This window comes from Taudactylus pleione, unplaced genomic scaffold, assembly GCF_031769625.1.
Source record: "Taudactylus pleione unplaced genomic scaffold, aTauple2 ptg000139l, whole genome shotgun sequence".
Classification (NCBI taxonomy): domain Eukaryota; kingdom Metazoa; phylum Chordata; class Amphibia; order Anura; family Myobatrachidae; genus Taudactylus; species Taudactylus pleione.
The window spans coordinates 3598276-3624402 of record NW_028284541.1 but is presented as its reverse complement, the minus strand read 5'-3'; the positions used below and the strand labels follow the sequence as shown (position 1 = coordinate 3624402).

Below are 26127 nucleotides of genomic sequence, written 5' to 3'. Positions count from 1 at the left end.
CAGAAACTATGTGGCGTACCAATTTGTTTTGGTGTTTAGTAGCAGTTGGAAGACCCAAAGGGAGAAGAAAATACTTAAGGGGATATTCAATAGGCTGCCAGAATAGCAAATATTACACACCTGTGAGGTTTTTCCTGCAGGTGCGGGTTTTCTGCTATTCTATTAGGTGCGTGTTTTTTTTAAAACACGCACCAGGAGGTTTTTTTCATGCATCTCCTGAGCAAGCGTGATTTTTCCTAAAATCACCGGGACTTGTTCTGACACCTCCACGGCATCCCCCCCCGAGGACTAATGAAGCAATTGGAAGTATCCAATTGGCTTAATTAGTCCTTAATTACTTACTTCCTGCAGCGCTGTCTTCGGCATCCTGCGTCGGGAGCCGGCTCTTCAGCAGCAGTGGTGAGTATGTCAGGGTGTGTGGTGTGTGTATGAGTGTGTGTGTATGTGTTTGTGTATGTCCCACTGTCAGTCTGCCCCCGCAGTGTTTGTGTGGCCCCCCAGAATGGGCGCTGGGAGAACTACATCTCCCAGCAGCCTTTGCCCCTCCCACCAGCCCCTGGAGCCTCCCAGGAGCCCCTGGGACTCCCAGCAGCCCTCTCTCCAGTAAGAAGAGAGAGGGGAGGCCACCGGGAGCCGCAGAGACCATGGGAGACCCCAGGCAAGGTCAGTGGAGGTTTTTTTTTCAAATTAAATACGCAGCATGGGGTTTTCAGAACTGAAAACCCCGCGACCAGTATTTTTGGAATTGAATTCCGCAGGTATCGGGAGAGCGCATACCCGTGGTATTTCTAAATTGGGCACAAGGTTTATCGAAGTAAAAACCTTGCGCCCAATTTAGAAATACCGCGGGTTGTATTGTAATTGTATATGCCCCTTAGGCTCTCATGCGATGGGAATCTGAAGAATATGGGATATGAGTTTGATAACTTCCTGCCAGAGATTAAAAATTTTTGGACACGACCACCATTTATGAAGGAAAGTACCTGTTGAGGCACATCTCCTCCAACAACGGTCTGACGTATCTGGAAACATTTTGCAAAGGCAGGATGGTACATAATACCATCTGTACAACAGCTTTACAATATTTTATTTTAAACACAAATTGAGCTGGAGGTGGCATTTTCCCAAATCGTCTAAGGCAGATGTCTGTGAAAGAAGGAAAGTCATCGTTCCAAACGATATTATTTAAATATCTGATACTCTCCAATAACTAAATGGCTTTCTAGACATACCTGGTGTAAAATCTGGATTATGAAAAATTGGAACAATTGGAGAAGCACATGGGGCAATTGAAAATTTCAGATTGGCACCGTCCCACATGGTCAGGGAGTGAGCTATAATGGGGTGGGAGGAGATCATTTTAGGATGTTGTGGACTGGGGAGCCAAAGGAGGGAATGATACAGTAGACAGCCCCAAACTATTTCCTTAATTTCTACCCAAATTTTTTGCGCACTAGGATTGCACCACAAAACACATTGAGCGAGTTGCGCAGCCATATAATAATTTTTTTATGTTTGGAATACCAAGCCCCCCGCTGCGAGAAGGGCGTTGGAGAATCTTTAGATGAACACGAGGACGCCTACTTGCCCAAATGAAATGGGAGGTATGAGACTGCAGAAATGTAAAGACCTATGAAGGGACAAAGATCCTGTTGTTTATTCTTATGTAAATTTAAATACTCCTTTTCCTGTGTGGGAGCATGGGGACAAAGTATTGTATAGACTTTACAAAAAAAAAAAAAGATTAAAAATGAAGGTGATATATAGAAATACTTCAGGTGGGTCAATAAATCTGGCAAATGTTTTAACTCCCCCTATTAAATTATATAAAAAATAGCCTCAGTTGAACTAATAATACAATTAAAAGACTTAATTTATGTTAATGAACCTTTAATTATAACCATGAAAAACAACCATGAAAATATGTTTAAAACCAATCTATCAACATGGATCTTAGGAATGACCATAAAATTACCATCATAGGAATACATTTAAAATATCCAAACTTAAATCACAACAAATAATAAATCTGCAGTGGTGCGCAGTTATTTATGAACCAAAGTCCTAGCTTGAGATATATAAATCCTTTCAAGCAAGTATTTAACACCGGTGTCCCAATTTTTTTAGTGGTGGAAAAGTTAAATGGAATCTGGAAGATCCAGAGAGAGAAACTTTCAGCAAATATATAATTGTAAAAGGAGTACATTGCTGTACACTCCATTCAATGTCCTCCTGGAGGCAATAAGGAATATCTTGTAGTGCCGGAAACGAAGATTTATCAGGAACCACAAAAATCTTACGTGTTTCTTTGTTCAGTAAACAACTTCTTCAGAGGAAGACATTGTCTTATGAACAATAAAAAAGGCTCTATGAAAAGCCCGAAAAGGTTAAGCTAGTTTGGACAATGTTGTACCAAAAAATATTGCATATAGCATTTTTATCTAAGTATATCACAATAGAGCGAATAGTCATAGAAATGTTATTTGTTTATGTGCTTTTGTGCAGGTTTTTGTGTTACTTTATTTCAGGGGAGACGGGGAGGCAACGATTGCATCTCACTGACTTAGAAAAACCGCACCCAACCCTTGAAGTTGGTTTTATTCATCATGGACAGATAAAACATAATGTTTATTACAGAAATCAATGTATAAAAAACAAAAACAAATCCCATTGACTTACCTTCATGTATCCACAAAACAATACAAACACAAGTTAAAAAATAAATATATTAATGGTAAAAAGGTTGAGAAGACACAGTATGGATAAAGAGCTGCTGTCCACAATTCCACAATAAACTTTCTTAATATACAGAGGAGTCCTCATGCACCTAGGGTTTGATTTACTAAAGCTTCTAAAACAGACAATTGGAGGTGTTGCCTATAGTAACCAATCAAATGATGTCTATCATTTTCTAAAATGCAAAAGAGAAATGATAACTGTAATCTGATTGGTTGATATGGGTAACTTCTCCACTTTTCATTTTTAGAATTGTTAGTAAATCTAACCCTTAGCCTCAATACGCCATCGCACACAGATATACAAGTGTCGCATAACAAATGAATCCGTGCAGTCTCCTGGTGCGTCTTAGGTCGCATCACATTTTGACTAAGATGCATTTTCAGCCTAAAAAAACGCTCGGCGCAAGCAGACTTGCACGGGACCTGGTGTGCCGCGAAGGGCCATTTGCCGCGACTTGAGCAACAGTGTATGTGGGCACAAATATGCAATACAGGTACAGCAGTCCTGAAACAATGCATGTTAATAAGGTTTTACTATAGAATGCCCTGCGATTTGCTACGTTAGAGTCAGTAGATTTAAAACCTCAACCCAAAATTATAATAGAGTTACAGTAGCCTGTTGCTCTCTGGCTGTTGATAATTCCCAGCATGCTTTGTCAGTCAGAAAGTAAGCGGTTACCTATTCGTACTTCAGATTCAAGGCGAGTGTTTTGGCGCAATGCCGTCCTTAGGACACACTTCTCCAGGTGCGGCTAACAAGGCTGGCAACATACAGGAGAAAAACTTCCAGATGGAGGGAAGAGACTTATTTAAAAAAAAGTGTTCCTGGTACCTGCACCTACTATAGGCAGCCATTTTGTGGGTATTCTTGATCATGCAGACATTCAATTCACTAGGAACTAATAATTTCACTAATGCATAAAGCACAATGTGTGAATAGGCTGCAATTTCACATATCAGTCCATCCCACAAAATGGCTGCCTTCAATCTTCGTAAGCTGCAGATAAACTCTACAGCAATGTCACTGGTTCCTAGTAAATTTGTAAGCTGTGCTCCCAAATATTGGTTGAGTGCACAAAATGGCTGGCAGGTAGGTGACTGACGACACTTTGAACATGTCCAGGAATACGGATAGGCCTCAGTCTTAACTTCATGGCTTTCTGGGTTCTGATGTTTCAGCTAATGTCCGCTGCCTTCTTCCAGGCGTATCCGCGATGGGTCTGTAAATTTGGCAGTTAGCAAGTAGAAGAGCGTAGGCCCGGGAACTAATGAGAGAAGAGGCAAGTCCCGCTCTAGTTTATCCATTCTAGAGATGGAGATAATCCCATAGGCATGAACTAGCCAGTGGCTAAACAGAACAACCAGCCGCTTCTTCCTCACCAGGAGATCCTTGAAAGACTATAAAAAGGAATAAAGAAACTTTTATCACGCTTTGAATTTAATGTATGCTGCAATGTAAAGTTCAGGTAAATGAACCAAAAAATAAAATGACAAGTTGCCTGCGCGAGGACACACTCCTATCTAGTCACCATACATGTTCTATAACCATTGTGCGTCACATCACAGAACGCTATCAAAGTGGGCGAGGCCTACTCAGCAAGTACATACAAGTGACAACACAAGAGGAAAAGGGGTATACACCTGGAAATAAGTACGTTAGGCCAGGCTGCCACCGGAACTTCCTGATTTAACTGGTATAGTGAGTACATATTCAGTGGTGCAATGCACCTAAATGAAAAAATGCATGTTATAGGAGTATGTTTGATGAAAGTTTTGCTAATAATTTCTAAATAAAAGCATATATATTGTTCATGATATATTTTCACACTAGAACAAGTGCCTCTAAAGTAATTTTACCTCAAATAACATATATGGCAATTTCCATCCTAACTACGATTTGTAAAAATACAAATACAGTTTGTTGTGCCGAATGATACAGGCCTGTAAGTTGTGCCGAATGATACAGGCCTATACGTTGTGCAGAATGATACAGGTCTATAAGTTGTGCCGAATGATACAGGCCTGTAAGTTGTGCCGAATGATACAGGCCTATACGTTGTGCCGAATGATACAGGCCTATACGTTGTGCCGAATGATACAGGCCTATACGTTGTGCAGAATGATACAGGCCTATACGTTGTGCAGAATGATACAGGCCTATACGTTGTGCAGAATGATACAGGCCTATACGTTGTGCAGAATGATACAGGTCTATAAGTTGTGCCGAATGATACAGGCCTGTAAGTTGTGCCGAATGATACAGGTCTGTAAGTTGTGCCGAATGATACAGGCCTGTAAGTTGTGCCGAATGATACAGGTCTATAAGTTGTGCCGAATGATACAGGCCTATACGTTGTGCAGAATGATACAGGCCTATACGTTGTGCAGGATGATACAGGCCTATACGTTGTGCAGAATGATACAGGCCTGTAAGTTGTGCAGAATGATACAGGCCTGTAAGTTGTGCAGAATGATACAGGCCTGTAAGTTGTGCAGAATGATACAGGCCTGTAAGTTGTGCAGAATGATACAGGCCTGTAAGTTGTGCCGAATGATACAGGTCTATAAGTTGTGCCGAATGATACAGGTCTATAAGTTGTGCCGAATGATACAGGCCTATAAGTTGTGCCGAATGATACAGGCCTGTAAGTTGTGCCGAATGATACAGGCCTATACGTTGTGCCGAATGATACAGGCCTATACGTTGTGCCGAATGATACAGGCCTATACGTTGTGCAGAATGATACAGGCCTATACGTTGTGCAGAATGATACAGGCCTATACGTTGTGCAGAATGATACAGGCCTATACGTTGTGCAGAATGATACAGGCCTATAAGTTGTGCCGAATGATACAGGCCTGTAAGTTGTGCCGAATGATACAGGCCTGTAAGTTGTGCCGAATGATACAGGCCTATACGTTGTGCCGAATGATACAGGCCTATACGTTGTGCAGAATGATACAGGCCTATACGTTGTGCAGAATGATACAGGCCTATACGTTGTGCAGAATGATACAGGCCTATACGTTGTGCAGAATGATACAGGCCTATACGTTGTGCAGAATGATACAGGCCTATACGTTGTGCAGGATGATACAGGCCTATACGTTGTGCAGGATGATACAGGCCTATAAGTTGTGCAGAATGATACAGGCCTGTAAGTTGTGCCGAATGATACAGGCTGTAAGTTGTGCCGAATGATACAGGCCTGTAAGTTGTGCCGAATGATACAGGTCTGTAAGTTGTGCCGAATGATACAGGTCTGTAAGTTGTGCCGAATGATACAGGCCTATAAGTTGTGCCGAATGATACAGGCCTATAAGTTGTGCCGAATGATACAGGCCTATAAGTTGTGCCGAATGATACAGGCCTATAAGTTGTGCCGAATGATACAGGCCTATAAGTTGTGCCGAATGATACAGGCCTATAAGTTGTGCCGAATGATACAGGCCTATAAGTTGTGCCGAATGATACAGGCCTATAAGTTGTGCCGAATGATACAGGCCTATACGTTGTGCAGAATGATACAGGTCTATACGTTGTGCAGGATGATACAGGCCTATACGTTGTGCAGGATGATACAGGCCTGTAAGTTGTGCCGAATGATACAGGCCTATACGTTGTGCAGAATGATACAGGCCTGTAAGTTGTGCAGAATGATACAGGCCTATAAGTTGTGCAGGATGATACAGGCCTATAAGTTGTGCAGAATGATACAGGCCTATACGTTGTGCAGAATGATACAGGTCTATAAGTTGTGCCGAATGATACAGGCCTATAAGTTGTGCCGAATGATACAGGCCTATAAGTTGTGCCGAATGATACAGGCCTATACGTTGTGCAGAATGATACAGGCCTATAAGTTGTGCAGAATGATACAGGCCTATAAGTTGTGCAGAATGATACAGGCCTATACGTTGTGCAGAATGATACAGGCCTATAAGTTGTGCAGAATGATACAGGCCTATACGTTGTGCAGAATGATACAGGCCTGTAAGTTGTGCAGAATGATACAGGCCTATAAGTTGTGCAGAATGATACAGGCCTATAAGTTGTGCAGAATGATACAGGTCTATAAGTTGTGCAGAATGATACAGGCCTATAAGTTGTGCAGAATGATACAGGCCTATAAGTTGTGCAGGATGATACAGGCCTACTAGGGGACCACTACTGGGGGCACTAAATAGGGAGGACCACTACAGGGGGCACTGTATAAGGGCACTGGATAGGGGGGACCACTACTGGGGGCACTGCATGTGGGGGGTGAGGGATGGGACTACTACTGGGGCACTATATAAGGGGCTTACTACTAGGGGCACAAGGGGCATTGCACTGGGGGGACCACTACTAAGGGCACTGGATAGGGGGGACCACTACTGGGGGTACTGTATAAGGGGCACTACTATGGGCCTGCAAAAGAGGGACCACAACTGGGGACATTGCATACTGGGGGTACTGTATAAGGGGTACTGTATAAGGTGCATATGAAAAGGAATGTTCAGAGACGATAAAGGAGTTTGTGTCATGTTGACACGCCCCATTTTTAAGTGACCACGCCCATTTTTCGGCGCACGCGCACATAGGTGTGGGCGGCTCCATTTTTACATTTGCCCTGGGCTCCAAATACACTAGTTACGCCTCTGCCTGGCGGCCTATTAGTGTGCTCTAAAGGTGACTGCACAACACTGGTCAATGGCGGCTATCTAGTGCCGCAAGTATAAGCGTGTTCAGTAATGACCAGATCTGGAGGATACATGCAGCAATTTCAGGCCAAGTTAATGGGATCACTGTATGTGTGTCCAGCATTCATCCATTCCTTCCTGACAGTAGGATAAGAATTGTCAGGATCTTGTGAAATAATATGAATGGAAGTTCGCATAACTGATCAGCAGGGATGCTGGCCAATCACATTCTATGGATGGCCACATAATTATCCGCCTTCATCCATGACATTTTCCCCAAAAAATCTACCTAGCGCTGTGGCCAGAGTTGGTTCTGACGCACAGAGTTGCAAGTCAGTAAAATGATGTTCAAGCATCAACAACAAAACACTTCCTGAGCAGACACATCAGGTACAGAGCCAGATAACTTGTGACATCCGATGTGACTAAAAATGGATGCTCTGGCATTGGCCGTCCCCGTGCCTTTGTGCCAACTGCACATAAAAGGTACAAGGACAAGTTAAAGGTAATTAAGGCCAAGTCATTTTGGCAACTACTTAGGCGCTACGTTATAGTTAGAGAGCTCCAGAAATAAAAAATAAAAAAGTTTGTTAGGCATCGTAGGATCTCAGCACGAGCAATCGGTAATTGTGATGTGATCTATCCCCGCGCACTGTGGTACTTCTATAATAACGGCAAAGAACGTAATAATCACACTGATAGGAAACATAACATTGCATTCTTACCTCTATCTCTGATGCAGACATATACACAGCCAGCGTTATTAATGACAACACCAATATAATGTATGGGAAGGCATAATCTGCAAAGGCGAGGAGAGAGCATTACATCAGATGTGATACAATGTGCTGGCTGCTGTAAGATCGTACATACTGTCATTACTGGTAGCTGAGGTGACAGAGGGGAGACTGCATGAACAATGCTGGAAATACTGTGTGACTCATAATGCAAGCTGACACACAGAGAACAGGCTGTACGATTCCCTGGTAATATTATAATGAAAAGCATTACAATACATCACACAGGATTATTATTTTATTTTAATACATGTAAATAAACCTAGTTCATTTGAATAATCAGTGCATTGGAAGGCATTCATTACACACTAACGATGCTTCCCTCGCCTTTCCCAATGTGTGGGATCAGTTGGAGTCGTTCCACCCGCCCCACTCTGTTCGCGGCAGCGCCAGCTCATAAACGCAAGGATGCAATCCCTGGAGCACTAAAGAGAAAGTCGCCTCACAGTGACTTCCTGATAGGCCGCAGTCTAAAGCTTGCGTTATGCCACGACCATAACAGGAGTGCAAGGGGTGGGTGTCTTTAACATGATAACTCCCAAGATCGGTAAGAGGAGAAGGTGAGGACGGCTTTTGTCAATGGGAGTAAAAGAGGAGAGTTATTGTAAAGCTTACCCTTATTAATCCTCTTTCTTCGAAGTACGTAGGGTCCACAGCGAGACAATGGTGTCTAGGTGGCACTTGGAGGACCGGACACTAACAGAAAAACTTTTTCCTGTCCCAGGATGCTCCGGTAATTCCCCCTATACCCCGCCCACAGCCTGAGGGCAACTCAGTTTTGTTAACAAGTCCAAGGCAGGAGCAGGATAGGAGAGAAGGAAGACTGGTACACATAATAATCACACTCACACAGAGAATAAACCCAAAGAAGCCAGGTGCGTCAGGGTGGGTGCCCTGTGGACCCTATGGACTTTGAAGAAAGAGCGTTAACAAGGGTATGCTTTACCATAACTCTCCTTTTCTTCTTCAGGGTCCATCCCAAAGCAGTTGTTCAAGAGCGGGGACGCTCCTGAGTTGAGAGGAGAACCTGGCACCCAAAGGAAGCATCCTAATAGGGAAATGTATCAAAGGCATAGAACCTAAGAAAGGTGTGGACAGAACACCACGTGGCCGCCTTGCATAGTTTTTTGGCAGATGCACCGAGGCGGGCTGCCCACAAGGGAACCATAGAACGAGTAGAATGAGCAGAGAATGTAGTTAGCACAGGAAGGCCAGTCTGCGTGTAAGCCTGTGAGATAGTCATGCGAAGCCATCTGGCCAGAGTCTGTTTATTGGCCATCCCTTCTTGTGGAATCCATATAGGATGAAGAGGGAATCCGAATTAATGATGGAACTAGTACGGTCCATGTAGATCTTTAGAGCACGGACCACATCCAAAGAGGCCTCACCTGCCGAGAGGTCTGGTGATTGAAAGGCCGGAACCACAATTTCCTCATTGAGGTGAAAACGAGAGACCATCTTGGGAAGGAAGCCAGGGAGCATTCGAAGAACAGCCCTGTCCAGATGAAAGATTGGAAATGGGAAGAGACAGGAAAGCACCCCTAAATCCGATACCTTACGGGCAGATGCTATAGCCAGAAGAAAGTCTTCGCAGTGAGCCATTTGACATCTACTGAATCCAGGGTTCGAATGGAGGTTCCAGAAGTGCGTGGAGAACCACTGACAAATCCCACGGAGCCACAGGAGGTACATAGGGAGGTTGTATATACGTAGAACACTTTGCAGGAAGGCGTGAACATTCGGTAGAGGAGCAATTCTGCGCTGGAACCAGATGAGCAGAGACGTGCACCTTTAGAGAGGCTAGGCAGAGTCAGAGATCCAATCCAGCTTGAAGAAAAGAAAAATCTGGAGGGTTTTAGTTTCTAGTAGCACACCACTGAAATATGCATGCCACACTCGGTGATAAATCCTGGCAGAGGCCGGTTTACACGCTCTGAGCATGGTCTGGACCACAGAGCTGGATAACACTTTAGACCTTAGGAGGGATGTCTCAAGAGCCAAGTCGTTAAAGACAGATGGGCCAGGTCCGGATGTAGACAGGGACCTGGAGACAACAGGTCTGGTCGTAGAGGAAGTTGGAGAGGAACGTCTATGGAGAAGCTTTTAAGATCGAGTACCAATGGCGTCTGGGCTAAGCAGGAGCTACCAACAGGACCGTGCCCCTTTCCTGCTTGAACATCCGAAGAACTCGAAGCAGAAGGGAGACCGGAGGAAAGAGGTATGCCAAATGGAAGGTCCACTTCACAGATAATGCGTCCATGAAGGTTGCGTCGGAATCCCTTTCCCTGGCCCCGCACACTGGAAGCCTGTGGTTGTGTCATGAGGCCATGAGATCCAAGTCTGTTAGACCCCATTTGTCCAGCAGGAGCTGAAAAACTTCTGGATTGAGACCACACTCCCCTGCATGCACATCGTGATGGCTGAGGAAATCCGCCTCCCAATTGAGAATCCCCGGGATGAACACCTCGGAGATGGCGTTCAGCCCATGTGAGAATGCGGGACACTTCTGTCATAGCTGACCGACTTTGAGTGTCTCCTTGGTGATTGAGGTAGGCCACTGCCGTGGCACTGTCAGACTGTACTTGTACAGGCTTGCCCTGAAGAATATCCTGAGCCAGAGTGAGGGCTTTGTAAATGGCTCGGAGTACCAGTACATTGATTGGTAAGACCGCCTCGGCTGGAGTCCAGCTCCCCTGGAAGGTATCCTGGCTGGTCAATGCACCCCACCCGCAGAGGCTTGCGTCCGTTGTGAGGAGTGACCAGTCCGGGATCCAAAAGGGGCGATCCTTGTTTAGGTGGGACATCTTTAGCCACCATGTGAATCTCCGGAGATTCCGGCCCATCGTCTGGTATCTGATGAGATGAGGCAGCCCGTTCCAACCGGAGAAGATCGGGTGTTGTAGTGAAATTGAGCGAACTCCACCATGTCAAAGGTGGACACCATGGATAACAAGGTCTGCATTGCAGAGTGAATTGACACTCGGCGACTGTGGAGTAATCTGCACACTCGGTGCTGTAATACAGAGATTTTGGGCCAAATGTAATAGGGTGAGAGTTTAGAAAAGTGAGAGTTTCTGACACTTTTTAAACTTTGCCAATGTAATAGAGTCCAAAAACAAAGTAACAGAGCGAACTTGCATGTTTTTTTAGACTTAAAAAACTCTCATGATTTAAAATCTCATTCAGATGTTTTCCCATTTTGAAGATAAAACTCAACCAATGTGAGAGTTTACTGCTAAACTCTCACATTTTCTAAACTCTCACCCTATTACATTTGGCTCTTTGTCTGCGGTCAGGAAGATTCTCTGAGCCTGAGAGTCCAGGAAGGCTCCCAGATGTACCATTCTTTGAGAAGGGGTCAGGGAAGACTTTTTCCAGATCAGCCAACCGTACATTGGTTACTTGTAGATGGTGGTTAAGAATTTCTGGGGAAATTGCTAAGAGCAAGAGATCATCCAAGTATGGTAGCAGTCTGATCCCCTGACGACGAAGATAGGCCACCATAACTGCCATGATCTTGGTAAAGACCAGAGGAGCCGTGGAAAGGCCAAAAGGCAGAGCTTGAAATTGGTAATGTTGCTGTAGTACAGCAAATCGGAGCTACTGCTGATGAGAAGGCACTATAGGTACATGTAGGTAAGTGTCCTGAATGTCCAGAGACACCATAAAGTCCCCAGGCTCCATAGCCAGGACAATACAGCGTAGGGTTTCCATACGAAACCTGGGCACCCTGATAAATTTGTTCAGAGACCCCTTGGGCTTTGGGCCCGATTCAGACCCGCTCGCTAGATGCGTTCACTCGCACCCAGTATGCAAGTTCAGCATAGCCAGGCACTCGCACGGCAAGACATTAGCACGCCCACTATGTCTTGGCGTGCGATCACATTGTGTATGCAGACGCCCACACGCCTGTCTTAAGACGCCCACTTGCGGACGTCATCTCCAGGAAGTGTATGCAACCATCGGTACATCGAATGCGAGCGCAGCGCTTGTGGTTCTGCCGCAAGCACTGCGAGCTTTTCAGTGTAAATCCAGCCAGGTGACGTGTACTATGACGCTGCCTCTTAATTATGCACCCTGCTGAAACGGCGTTGAGATGCTCAGGCACGCCTGCGTTCGCACCTCCACTCCCCCGTTTTTAATGGCCAGCGCCTGTTACCACCCACAAACAGCTTTTTCTGTCACTCACTCTGCTGGGCAGTCTATGCGCAGCAAGAGAACAGTTCCCGATCTCTCGCAATGGTTCACGCACGATGCGAACCAGCGGTAGCTACGAGCAAACGCATCTTAACGAGCTGGTCTGAATCAGGTCCTTTGAACCAAGAAAAGGGTACAATAATAGCCCTTCCCTCTCTGTGATGAGGGTCCGGAATTATTACCCTCGAGAGCAGTAAGGACTGAATGGCCTTCTCGAGGAGCAGGGCTTTGATCGGGTCTGATGGAGGAGCTGTGCAAAAGAAATGCTGGAAGGGCTGCCTCAGGAATGAGAGGGCGTATCCGTGGGAGACCACTTCTCTTACCCAGGTGTCTGAGATGGTCTGACGCCAGAACCGGGCGAACTGAAGAAGTCGGGAGCCCCCATGGAGAGGCCGGCCCCTTCAGGCTGAGGGCTTGTCCTCAGATTTGGTAAGTGGACGTCTAGTAGCACAGGCCTGTTTGGTCCTAGGCTTGGAGGCCTTTGTGGATGCCGACTGCCGTGGAAAGGACTGACCTTTAGCTTTCCTTGTGGACGAAAGGACCAAAAGGATGACATCTGAGGCTTCATAGTAGATGCAGAGGGCAGGAACGCCATCTTGGAAGCTGCCCAGGTAGTCACAATATTGTCCAATTCTGGGCCAAACAGGTTCTCCCCAGAATAAGGCAGAAACTCCAAAGCCTTTTTAGAGTCCAAATCGGCTTTCAATGAGCGAAGCCAAATAATATGGCAGGCTACCACGGAAGTAGCAGATGCCTTGGAAGCTAGGAGACCAGTATCCAAATCTGTCTCTCCTAAATAGGAGACTGCATCTCTAATGTGAGAGATGTAGGACAGCTGTTCCCTGGAAGCATCAGAGGGAAATGTATCTTCTAGGGCCTCTGACCAACTCTCAATGGCTTTTGCCACCCAGGCCGTAGCCCTGGCAGGACGAGTAATAGCTCCTGTAAGAGAATATATAGACTACAGGCAAGCTTCCATCCTTCTATCCGTAGTCTCCTTTAAGGAAGTTACAGTGTGGATAGGTAAGGTAGCGTTCTGTACTAGGCGTGTCACGTGGGAATCCACTGCTGGGGGAACTTCCCATTTAGTGCAATCAGTAGCTGGAAGAGGGTAAAAGGAAATCAAGCGTTTAGGCAGCTGAAACTTTTTGCTAGGCATATTCCATGTTTCACACATTTGATCAGATAGCTGATCCTGTCTCTTCTATTTGAAGAATAGATTTTACAGCTCTTACAAGTGTTGGTATATTCAATTTAGAGGGGGGCTCCTCTTCCCCCGAGGGGTAGTCAGAGTGAGAAAGGTCTGCGACTTCTGCCTCCCCAGATGATAAATCAGAATCTCATAGCTGGGTGGACTGGGAAGATAACACAGCACACTTAGTAGGTTTACTAGGTAAGGGTTTCTCCTTTTGCAGCATTTGTTGAAAGTCTGTAGGAGTTAGCTGCCACACTCTGCACTGAGGTAGAAAGTATGTCTACCCAAGGAGGAGGCAAAGGATTCGAAAGGAGTACCTGCTGTGGCCATCCAATAGGGGGTGCTACCACCGGAACCGGTAGGTGGTCCACAATTTTTGCCAACACCTGTGAAAAGGAAGCCAAGGGGGGTCTTGAGGAGAGGATGCCGAGGCTGAGGGGCCAGGTTCCGTAAAACAAGATGCACATAGACCATCTTGAATGAGATCCTTTAAAGCCAAGCCTGCTAAACAGGACTTTCAGGACACTAGAGTGGGAGCAGCAAGCTGCTTGTTATTCTTGCCTTTGCCAGACATATCTGCAATGATAATTGTAGCACACAATTTGGCAGTGCAGTGAGCAACCCAGATATACGTACAAAATGGCACAGTGTAGTGTGCAAAACACAGATATACAGTATGTGATAGCCCTCACAAATATAGGTAGATGTGAGGTACAATAATACCTCAGTATTCCAGGGTTATAATGAAAGAAAGGGAAAAGGTATAAGATGACAGTTTGAGAAAAATAAAACAGACAGCAGCGTTCGCACAAGTCACATACAATGCAGAGTATACAATATAACTGCAGTGGGCACTAAATTCAACTACACAGACCGCAGTGGCTGGCAGGAAATAGCGCCATATAACCTGGCCTTTGGGAGAAGTATACAGGGAGACTGGACCCAGCGTTCCCGGAGACCTGAATGCAGAAAATTGCTGCCGTGAGTCTCAGAGGGAAGCGGAGGGTGAGGGAGGAGCAGCTCAGGGGCGGCAAGACCCCAGTGGAATGTTGCCCTGAGCCAGGGGAGGGGCCGCAGGGAGAGTGCTTTCTCCCCTATACTGACATCAACCGCCGGGTCCCTGGCCTTAATCTGTGTCCTGCGCCAGTATTGTAATGCCCTGGTGGTCTAGTGGAGTCCCGGACGAATAGGTGTCCACATCAGTGCCTCTGGTCTGTCTCCTGAGCCCAGAGGCAAGACTGCTCATAGACGCTATTCCCCGCAAGCGGGGATCCGCCTTACCTGTGCCCTTGAGTCCCGGCTGCAGTCTGGGGTCCGTGGAGCCCTGCTAGCTAGGTCCTCCCGAAAGCCCGCTGAGGTGTCAAGGGCTGGTGTCACGGAGGGGTGATGGAGCAGCAGTGCAGACGTCCAGATGACTGTCTAGCGCTGCTGCACTTAGTAAAAATTAAAATAGAATCATAAAAATAAAGCTTGGGCTGCTTAACAGCAGACCCACTGTTCTAACGGTGATCCAGCTCCTGCCGGACACCAATGAAACAGAGTTGCTTTCAGGCTGTGGGCGGGGTATAGGGGGAAGGACTGGAGCATCCTGGTATAGAAAAAAAAAAGCTTTGCTGTTGGTGTCCGGTCCTCCAAGTACCACCTACAGTACACCCCATTGTCTCCCTGTGGAGCCCTATGGATCCTGAAGAAGTAAGTATAATTACAATGTATAATTACAAGTATAAGTACAATGGGTGTTTTATCATTCACACATGAAGAATATTAGCCTATGTCTCCAAGTCTCCCAAAGCCTGATCTGTATATGGTTAGATGGGAGAAGATTTAATGTCGGGTTAAAATCCACTGTAAGGCTGTGAGAAGGTGCTAATGCCAGTTATTAGTGCCGTTGTGCCCCTCAGCCAGGAGCGGATCCAGGGGGAGGAGGGCGTGATCAGTGCGGTCGCTTTCATTCTTCTATCAGGTGCAGACAGAGGAGATTGCTGCTGCGCTCAGCGACAGCAGCCTCCCTGTACTCACTGCAGCGCAGCACACAGCAGGGTGTGCTGGGCACTGGTGCTACTGACAGGACTAGTAGGGGGGCAGACCCGGGCCCCTCCAGTAAGCCTGGGCAATTAGTACCTGTTACCTCCCCTTATCGGCGCCCATGGGCAGCGGAGTTATTTATCTCTAAGGGTTGAAGTTTATGGGCATGAAAACTTTACCTGTTCTATCTTAAATTCTAGACAAGAATAAAGAAACAAATGCCCTCAGCACATCATAATTGACCAACAAAACTCATACATCCTACATGATAACAATAATGCAGAGATCACAGCCACATACATTTGCAAATATATGGTAAGCCACCGGCCACGGCAAGGCGCCTCTGCTCTGATGGTCCTACACTACGACACGGTAATAGCCCTTACATGCACCTGTGATGGGCCAATACATTGATTTGAGCAACTTCCTCTCTGTGCATCACGATCTTTAATTCTGCAATAACAGTCCTGCAATTACAGCGGTTATGGAGATTCCATCATTAAGTGAAGAGATCACCTTGGCCATACAGCTTGAAAGGAGGGAGAGAAAAAGTTTTCCACTATAAACACGTGTTAGGCTATTTGCCAATGTGCTGTTTAACAGAGGAGGAGGATGAGGAGGAGGATGACGTTACATGCGGGGGCCCGTTGATAGTGGAAGAATTAAGAAGAGAAGGGGCTGAGGTGTAAATCACTTTGGTGTGGGAGGGGAAAAGACAAAGCTCTTCATCAAAACCAATACTGAGAGAGCAGGATGCGGAATGGGCAGGGAGGGGGAAGATGAGTAACCATAGCTCCGAGGCCTGAATGCTATACGTTGTTAATGACTGTAAAATGTAACATCATCATAATTATCTAAAGAGAGCTGTTGGAAGGGGCTGAACTAATGTAAACTCCCTATAATTGATGTAGTAATAAAGAGAGTGCTTGGACCATGGACACATGTACAGTATAAAGATATCAGGCATCCTGTAAGAGCATATGGACTCACGTCCAATAACGTGTGACCGGTATAAAGCCAAACATTGGTAAAGGGCTACACTTCTCGACAAATAACAATAGGACAGCTGGCAATAGTATTAGCTTATACAGGATTCACATGATAATTATAGCCTGTAGCCATACCTTCCTGTCACAACTTTCTCAGCCAGTAGGCACAACACCATGACCTAGGGCAGGGGAGGGCAATAAGCGGCCCCCCAACACCTGCTGGAGGGGTCACTTACTTCCCACCCCTAACCTAGGGAATGTCCCCATCTTTCCACATAGAATGTGCGCATTCTGCGGAGGTACCCATGGTCTCTGTGGCATTTTGCGAGATTTGATAAATAGGCTTCTGGGTCGGCAAGTTATGAGCTCTGGATTGCGGGCGAGCTGCAATGTATTGGTAGGGCTCCTGGTGAAACATGGCTGCGATTAGGTAATGGTGGAGGTCCCTGTGTTTGCCATATAAAAGATGTATGTTAGGGGTAGAAGTTATCCATTGATGAAACACAGGTGGCTGAGCAGACGTCTCCATGGTTGGATGCTGGCATTTCCACATACCTGTGTCTAACGATTCTTTCAAGTACTGCAATCATATTTGTATTTAGATTTGTTTTCCCCTGAGGAGCAACCTGCTTGTAACACTTCAATCTAAGGGCTAGATTTCCGAATTTAAAACAGCACCCGCAGTCACTGTAAAGCCCGGGGTGCTGTACACAGCCTGCGGGTGCCCTTTTAAACTTTCACCTGCAACCCACAGGGAAGCAATGGCTTACAAAAGCCTCTGCTTTGTGAATAAAGCCCTAAGACAAAAGAAAAATCCAAGTATTATTACATTTATCCTGTACCAATATAGATAGAAGAGCACATAAATCTGTATTACCATCCGCTCCCTGGAGCTGCTCACATTCCCGAGTGAATACCAGCACATAAATACCAGCACCATGCCAAGCGTGTGAGCGGGTGGAACAATCACAAGTCACAATCCCGGAGATCAGGGCTCCTGATTGGTCCCCCCAATAGTATTTTTAAAGTAGCAAAATGTAAATGTTTGTCCACTTAAGTGGTCGTGTAGCTTTAAGATGCTGAAATATCTAAATGGTAAAAGTCTCTTTAAATTTGGCAATAAATCTTCCCAAAATGATTATTATTTCATGTCCTGTAGGAATACGCTTCATAGCAGTAACATATCAGTAATTAGAGTACAGCCTTTAAGGGCACACATGAACAAACTAAACAAAACTTTAACTTACATAGTAATCCGCCTCCTACCGCCTGTATCACCGTTAGGATTGGGAAAAAATAAAGCGCTGCGTAGATACTTTTAAAACGATCCGACTTCCCCAGGCCGCAGGCGATCTTCTTTATCAGGAGAGGTCTGAGCAGCATCATCAGCACCAAACAGAAGGCGTAGTAGATGAACACCATCGTGTACCTGCGGGCGACAGCGAGGCATGAACTATCACAGCCTTCACCAGCTGCGTACAGCACAAGTATTCTAGTGCAAGATAAAGACATTTATACCAATACATAAAAAAGATCAATAATTATTTACAGCCCTCGCTAGAATTCAATCTTATTAATGTGGAGGAATGATATCACTACTGATAATTTATAACATCACTATTCACAGAATATTGCATTTACTGCAATATAAAACTAAGGATAATGTGACGGATTCTGAGTTGCACGTATCTCTATTATAGTGATCATTCTAGCACGCTGCACCTGACAAAACCCGTGCAGTTCATCTTTCCTGCCTGGGGTGTCGCTCTCTGCTCTGGTGCTTCTAGCACACTCAGTTAATGTAACACACTGCATAGATACAGACCAGAGTGTCTGATTCTTGCTAAGCTGCGATCGCCCGCTATGGGTGATTGTCGCCCGCCTGCGCAAGGGTCGCAGTGCGCGAGCCAGTCTGTGCGATTGGGTAATGAACGCTCGTAGCAGGTACAGGGTGCTAGAATGAACACTAGGTTAGCGGAGGCAAATGAGAGTGTATCAAAACAGTAGTGTGTACAGGTAGTGTGTACAGGTAAGGGAAGTCTGTTTCTGACAGATCTCTCGCAACGAGCATGGGGCTGGTGCACGTGCAGATACGAATAGTGACCACTGCTCCAGTTGGCATAAAATTATTGGGCAATATGGGTCTGCACACGGACGAGCGCCCACATTAGTTGTACGGCATTAACATAAGGTAGTACATCAGGATTCCACAGCTACAGCCCCGTTGCGTGTGACACTGAATCAGCCATAAATTTTTGCAACATTAGTTATACTTACAAGGGATACACAGCTTCCTGGGTACAGTGCACAGTGTTGACATAATCTGGACTGGGATTATACAGCATCGTATACCAATCAGAAAGCTTCTCCACTCCACACGAGCGGACGTGCAGAGATCCAATGGGTTCCATAACAAGTAACGTTATCAGGGCGGCTACAGTGCATTCAAACAAGGCTGTGATGTGCTGGAAAAGTGCACTGGAACTAAAGAGAAATAACGACATCCCGCATTACCAGCTAGAGGAGATTTCAGAATATAATCTGCAAATACGGTGTACTAAATGACTGACGTACTAATAATAATAATATTTCCTTTTTTATTTAGCTATATTGTCCTTGGATTTGGATTTCCCGTGTGAACTGCACAATGGTCAGGTATTATCTGGGGATACCTATTACACCATTCCCTCAACGAGAAGAGCCTCAGAACAGAAGGCCAGCAATTCTAATTAGTGCTCACTTTGGACCGACTGTGCTACACAATTGCAATGCAACAATTATAGACTGCTGTATTTAATTACAACATTCATGGGAAATGGGCAGGTATAACGGGGGGGGGGGGGGGGGGAAGAGATTGAGTGACATTTCCTGAATGAGATCATATAAATTTGACCCTGCAACCCAGCCCATAGATGAAGATTGCTCCCCGCCACCATACACCGCTCTTCTGTTACCCCATGTCTATACCCTCCTCACCAGGCCCTCCGCCATACCATGCTCTTCTGTTACCCCATACACCCTCCTCACCAGCCCTTCCGCCATACTATGCTCGTCTGTCACCCCATGTCTATACCCTCGTCACCAGTCCCTGCCATAGAATGCTCTTCTGTTACCCCATGTCTATATCCTCCTCACCAGCCCCATCCCATACAACACTTTTCCGTTACCACACATCTACACCCTCGTCACCAGCCCCATCCCGTACAACGTCTTCCGTTACCCCATGTCTATAACCTCCTCACCAGCCCCATCCCAAACAACGCTCTTCCGTTACCCCAAATTTACACCCTCATCAGCCCCATCCCAAACAACGCTCTTCCGTTACCCCAAATCTACACCCTCCTCACCAGCCCCATCCCAAACAACACTCTTCTGTCACCCCATGTCTATACCCTCCTCACCAGCCCCATCCCATACAACACTCTTCTGTCACCCCATGTCTATACCCTCACCAGCCCCTTCGCCATAGCATGCTCTTCTGTCACCCCATGTCTATACCCTCCTCACCAGCCCCAGCCCATACAAAACTCTTCTGTCACCCCATGTCTACACCCTCACCAGCCCCTTCGCCATACCATGCTCTTCTGTCACCCCATGTCTATACCCTCCTCACCAGCCCCAGCCCATACAAAACTCTTCTGTCACCCCATGTCTACACCCTCACCAGCCCCTTCGCCATACCATGCTCTTCTGTCACACCATGTCTATACCCTCCTCACCAGACCCATCCCATATGATCTTCAGTGATTTCAAGTACAAAAAAAAACAGCGTTTCCTGCTTTTATATTTCTTTTCCCGGCAGAAACCGCGAATGACTGTAATACCTGTCAGTCAGCCCTGAGCGCTACATTACTGACATTATTATTATTATACCTTGTAATTAGGTTTTCTGCTATGTCAATGAATACCTGCAGGGTTTGATGTGCTATTCAGGACAATCTAGAATTAGAACTTGTAGTGTAATGTTTAAAACAAAATAATTATTAATGTGGGAACAGTAACAATTGCCAGCTTGCCTCCCTATGGACTGTAATGTGCTTTTTTTTTGTTTTATTTTTAATCGAGGTACTTGATGTTTTTCTATATTCTTCAGCCTCACATACAGTATACAGGAGGAAGTGTGTGTATTCCCACAGGAGGATGCTGCCTAAGCAGCGTTCTTCCAAACCTTGTAATAAATGCTATATTTTTTCACTAACACTGAAACATATAGTAAGAGAGATACAAACACCAGAAAGCCAGTGTACCACATGGAGTAAAATGTAAGATTCCAGGTATACATATTTGTGTGAGCCCCTCAACACCACGTATTCCTGCATGCAGCTCACACCTCTGTGTTGACCAGACCGTATTTAATTTATGCTTTAATACACATTTCCTCGCATCCACAGTGACTTATCATAAAAACATACTTCACCATTCCCTGTATTCTTTCCTAATAATGCATTTAAACAATACAAAAAGGATGAGCAATATACTTACCTCTTTTTACCAGAATACCATTCAACGAAGAACCAGTGTAATATGAGTGGAAGCATTGCCATGAAACCCAGATACAGCCAATCATAGAGGTCAGGAGAATCTGCGCATTGCCGGCAGATGCTGTAAATATCGGACCTTTGGCCTCGTGGACAAGCCTAAAAGATAGAATCACAGTGGAGCCTTGTATATACAGTGTTTAATGTATTAAAGAAGCTGATGAAGCATTGCATAAGCCAGGTGATACCATACATATAATGTAGCGCGAGAATTACACGATACAAAATACGATCACACATATAAACAGAATAAGCCCCCTAGGAGGTGCAAGCATGAGAAAATTGGTAGAGAAGGCCCTGCTCATAAGAGCTTAGAGTCTAGATGTAGAGGGCAAAGCAGAGACAACAGGAGCTCATCTAGGACACAAAGGGGGCTTCAAGACTGGAGCTGGTAGGGTATACAATCGGGAAGCCGGCTGCCTTAATTCCGGCAGCTGGCTTCCCGACTGTCACATCCCGGCGAGGGATGAAATGCTGGGCGTCTAGATGTAGACGCCTGACATTTCCTCGACGCCGGGCGCCGCGAGCGTACAGCTGCTGGGGGGGGGGGGGGGGAGGGGGAGGGGGAGGGTTAGGTATAGGGCACCCAGGGGGGACTTAGGGTTAGGCACTCCCCCGGGAAGGTTAGGCTAGGGGGAGGAAGGATTAGGATTAGGCACCCCCTGGGGGGACTTAGGGTTAGGCACCCCCCCCCGGGGGACTTAGGTTTAGGCTGCGGGGAAGGGGGGGTTAGGGTTAGGCACTTGGGGGGGGAGGTAAGGGTTAGGCACCCCTAAGGAGGGTCACGGTTAGGTTAGATAGTACTTACCTATCCACGATTGGGATTTCCAGCGCTGTCGGGCTTCCGCTGCCGGGAACTCTGTTGTTGTTGGCCAAGCGCTGCCGGGAATCGAACCGCTTTCATACCGATTCCGCTGGAACATGCACAGGGGGTAATATCAGGTACGGGTAGAGCGCTTGGAATATTGAAGGTTGGAGTAGAGTCTGGTCAGTCGAGCAAGTAATTTCCATAAGTGTGGAGCAGCATAGGAGAGGTCTTGTAGGTGGGAGTAATAAGTGATTACCAGAGAGGAGAGATGCATAGTTTTAAAGTTACTGCTTGGTAATGCAATGTCAGCACTGTACCATTTCCATGTTATTTGATGATCTGACCACACACACGGATGATCAAATTGGTCATCTGTGTGTGTGGATATTTGTGCCAGCTTTGGCCACCAAGTTTGTAGCCAAACCTGTCACATGTCTGTTTTCTTCGACATGATGGTCAGATGATTAAATCTGCCCACGAATGACAACCAGTTAGGTCACATATATTGTCTCCACTGCATATGGTAATTCTTTTGACAATGTGTATATTTGACCTGCATAGTGACAGGTGTAAGCTTTGAGCTTACATGTAATGGCTGAAACCAAAAGAAGTCAGCAATTTGTATATGAGTTCTGAACAAACAAGTATATTTACAATATATTACCATTAAATGAACTCACCCCACAATCTCCGAATGTTTCATTTGAGCCATTTGAGAAAAGAACAGGCTTTCCACAGTAAAGACCAATGCACATTTTCCCCACATCCACAGCTGGAAAGCACACAGAACATTGTTAAACGCAATCTACAGAAGGTCCATGTAAATAGATAATACCCTTAAGAACATTCTCATGTCTACATTATAAATCTCAACATTTATTACTGTTACATTTTTGGTGTGTATAAGGACATTTTTACTTGTGAGCTGTGGATTTCAAGTGATATTATTAATTCAGTTTGGAAATATATTAGTTGTTGCTGTCATACATTCCTTTTATATTCACTAGGCATACAGATGTAACCACTGTCTTTGCTGTAACAGTGTTGTGTTATCTACAAAACGATCAGTGCTTTGAACTATCTGACCAGATAGTACTTTTTGGAAAGTATCCACATCCTACGTCACTGAAATGGAGAAAGACCTGGAAGACATTTTGGGACTTGTAGTTCTACAATAGCTAAATACCCATGTGTGGTCTACTTCTAATATAGATATAAAATCAGCAATCCCAAGAGAAAATCAGGAATGTTTCTTTTTAAATATAAATTACCTTGTTTTTCTCCTCAGACTGCCATTAATGATTTAGGATTCTGGACTACCATGGCAACCACAGTCACATGGCACATGATGTAGTGAGCAGTCTCTTTGGAACGCCCCTCTGAGCTCTGTCTGCACTGTGCTACAAACAATGATATATGCTTCTGAAGAGGTACTTAGGGCATATTTGTGAATATTGAGAGATAGGTCCCCTTTTCATTATAATGACTTATTGCGGCTATAAGGAATGATTTTTTTTAAATCTATTTATCAAAGAACTCTTTCTGGGCGCGGTGAGGCCTCCTGAGTTGAGTAACTGGAAGGAATTACTTAATGATGCTATTAGACACGAACGCTTCATGTACACAAGTCGCAAGACGTTGCCCAGGTTTCATGAAATATTGGTGTCATAGCATAATTCTAAATATGCTCGCTTTACTACTGGGGATGATGTGACAGCTAGGTGAGAGGGACCCCACTGCCTAATCTACACTGTATTTATCTGTGCTACCCTCTTTTAAGGTCAATGAGGATTTCAATATATTCCATTCATTTGTTTTGCTTGATATTACCATTTTTGGCACGATTATAAATCTGAATGGGCCTTTTTACCTGGTTTGCCATATTTGTGGTTCAATTAGGCAATGCAAGACTTTGATTAACTTGATATTACTTGCTATATTTCCTTTTCTATTTAATACTTGATTCAAAGTAGATGGTGTTAGCTGATGGGGCAAATATCCACTTATACCCCTTTCAGATATACAAGCCGGGAAATTTCCTGTTCAGACCCGGGAATTTCTCCTGTGCAAATTCCCTGGTATTTGGTGGAGACCCCCCTTTCCCACTACAGTGTCTACCCGGGAAATTCCCAGGTAGACCCCTTTCAGACATAAGCCAGGTTTTTTTGCTTACCTGCCTCTCCTCTGCCGTCTGCTACTCCTAGCCTATCCCCTCTCCGGCTGCCACTGATGATGTCATCGATGTCATCAAAGGGCTGCCGAAAGGCGGCCAAATAAAATGCAGCTTTTTAAAAAAATTATTTTATTATTTATCAGTTTTATTTCATTTATTGCCCTGGTGGTCCAGCGTTAGTGCACGTGGCCCGCTATGGCTGAGACCAGTCGGCGGTCTCCAGCGCAGGCGGGTGTCCCCAGCGTCGGGCTGGAGTCCTGTGTCGCTGACTCTATCTACAGCCATCGGCGGGGGGTTGGTGAGCGGCAGCGCTGAGCGTCATATAGGACGCTCTGCGCTGCCAACTATGTAAAAGCTGCTTGGTGCAGCCCGGGAGTAGTAAATTCCCATGTAGCACCATTCAGGCATAAGCAGAGTAATTTCCCGGGACTTAAATCCCGGGAAATTCCCTGGTCGATTGAAGGGTCGGCTACCCAGGAACGTGTTCCCGGCTAGGTACCTTTCAGACATACGTGGCAACCCGGGAATTTGGCTGTGGCAGGCCAAATTCCCGGGATTTTCTGTATGTCTGAAAGGCGTATCAGTGCAGATTTTCTCAGATTATTAAATAGGAACCAGACTGCCATCTCTATTGAGAATAATGGGGTCTGTAGTCTCTGCAGTACTAATTAGCCTTAGGCGATACCAGAGCGTTAAGTTTAAAGCTAACAAGGGGCTTGGTAAATTGGCACCATAAAGTCCTTATTCCGTGTAATGCAGAATCAGCAGGCTAAGAATCCTCATTTAAAAATGTTCCTTGTTCAAATAAGTAAATTATCGCCCTAGCCCATACCTACCTACTCTCCCGGAAGGTGCGGAAGACTTACAATTTTTCATGTAGTCCCCCAAACCTCCTGGGAGAGTGGGTGGATATCCCGCATCCTACCCACATCCAAGTGAAATAGGCAGGATGGGGAGATAATATCAGGAATCATGGCTAGGGGCGGTCTTCATCCATCCATGATTACAACCATTGATGGTTAACCACTGATTTGGTTTTGTCATCGATGTCAGAGATCCAAAGCCCCGTGTTGAATTGCCTTGTTTTTCTGCCTGGCACAGGGACACAGAGCCTAGCGCCGCGCCTGATGTGCCCCACAAAGCCACTCCACCAACTATGATTGGCCGCTGCCCGTAGCAGGGTTGTGCAAATTCCCTGGTATTTGGTGGAGACCCCCCTTTCCCACTACAGTGTCTACCCGGGAAATTCCCAGGTAGACCCCTTTCAGACATAAGCCGGGTTTTTTTGCTTACCTGCCTCTCCTCTGCCGTCTGCTACTCCTAGCCTATCCCCTCTCCGGCTGCCACTGATGATGTCATCGGTGGTCAAAACAATCTTTGGTTTCCCCGTCAATGGTTTCATAACATCAAGGTTAACCGCCAATGGTACCATCAATGCTGACCCATCTGTGGCCACCCCTAATCGCAGCTCTGTAGGGAGGGGATGGGGCTAAAATGTCAAGAATAGCGTCATTGTAGCTTTGCCCACTCCCCACGGAGACGCAATTCATGTGGGGCCTAATGACATAAACAGCCTGACCCCACGTTTAAAGTGGTAATTTGCATCCAGCTTATCCCGGAGAAAATAATTAAAAAGTAGATAAGTATGTTCCAGCCACAACATTGCACTTGAACATCAATCATATAACCCTGCTGGTTTAGGTCCGGTCACTGCAAATACCCTTATAGTCATGGCCCAGCACAATGTTACTGTATGCATATACTCTGTATATTATGCTCTTACTAATGTGCATATAGTCCTCCAGTCACTCACCCATCAGGGACAACAGTCAGAGAGCTCCCATCGGCGAACATCACCAGTATTTCCGGGTCTAGCTCTGCGGATGTAGTGACGTTACTCGCAACAACTTTCTAGGCATGTTGGGACATAAAGACCTGAGCAGCCATTTTTACTATGGGCGCTTTTTCTGAACAAGCCTGGTGT

General features: G+C 45.6%; 1 protein-coding gene across 1 annotated transcript; it reads right to left on the bottom strand.

Moving 5' to 3' along the window:
- Positions 1-1894: 1894 nt before the first annotated feature.
- JKAMP (JNK1/MAPK8 associated membrane protein) lies at positions 1895-26100 on the bottom strand. The gene is made up of 7 exons (XM_088473716.1): positions 25957-26100; positions 22651-22742; positions 21107-21261; positions 18902-19108; positions 17872-18053; positions 8147-8223; positions 1895-4136 (listed from the first exon to the last, which is right to left on the bottom strand). Exons 1-7 carry the CDS (start codon positions 25958-25960, stop codon positions 3918-3920), a joined length of 936 nt encoding a protein of 311 aa, XP_088329842.1. The 5' UTR covers positions 25961-26100; the 3' UTR covers positions 1895-3917.
- Positions 26101-26127: the final 27 nt, after the last annotated feature.

What these genes read in the sequence shown, in the direction of transcription:
- JKAMP (XM_088473716.1), bottom strand. An exon ending in CAGGAAGCTGTGTATCCCTT is followed by an intron (nt 18,054 to 18,901) that starts GTAAGTATAACT and finishes TGTCGCCCGCAG; the next exon opens with GTACACGATGGTGTTCATCT. An exon ending in TGTCTGCATCAGAGATAGAG is followed by an intron (nt 4,137 to 8,146) that starts GTAAGAATGCAA and finishes TCCTTTTTATAG; the next exon opens with TCTTTCAAGGATCTCCTGGT.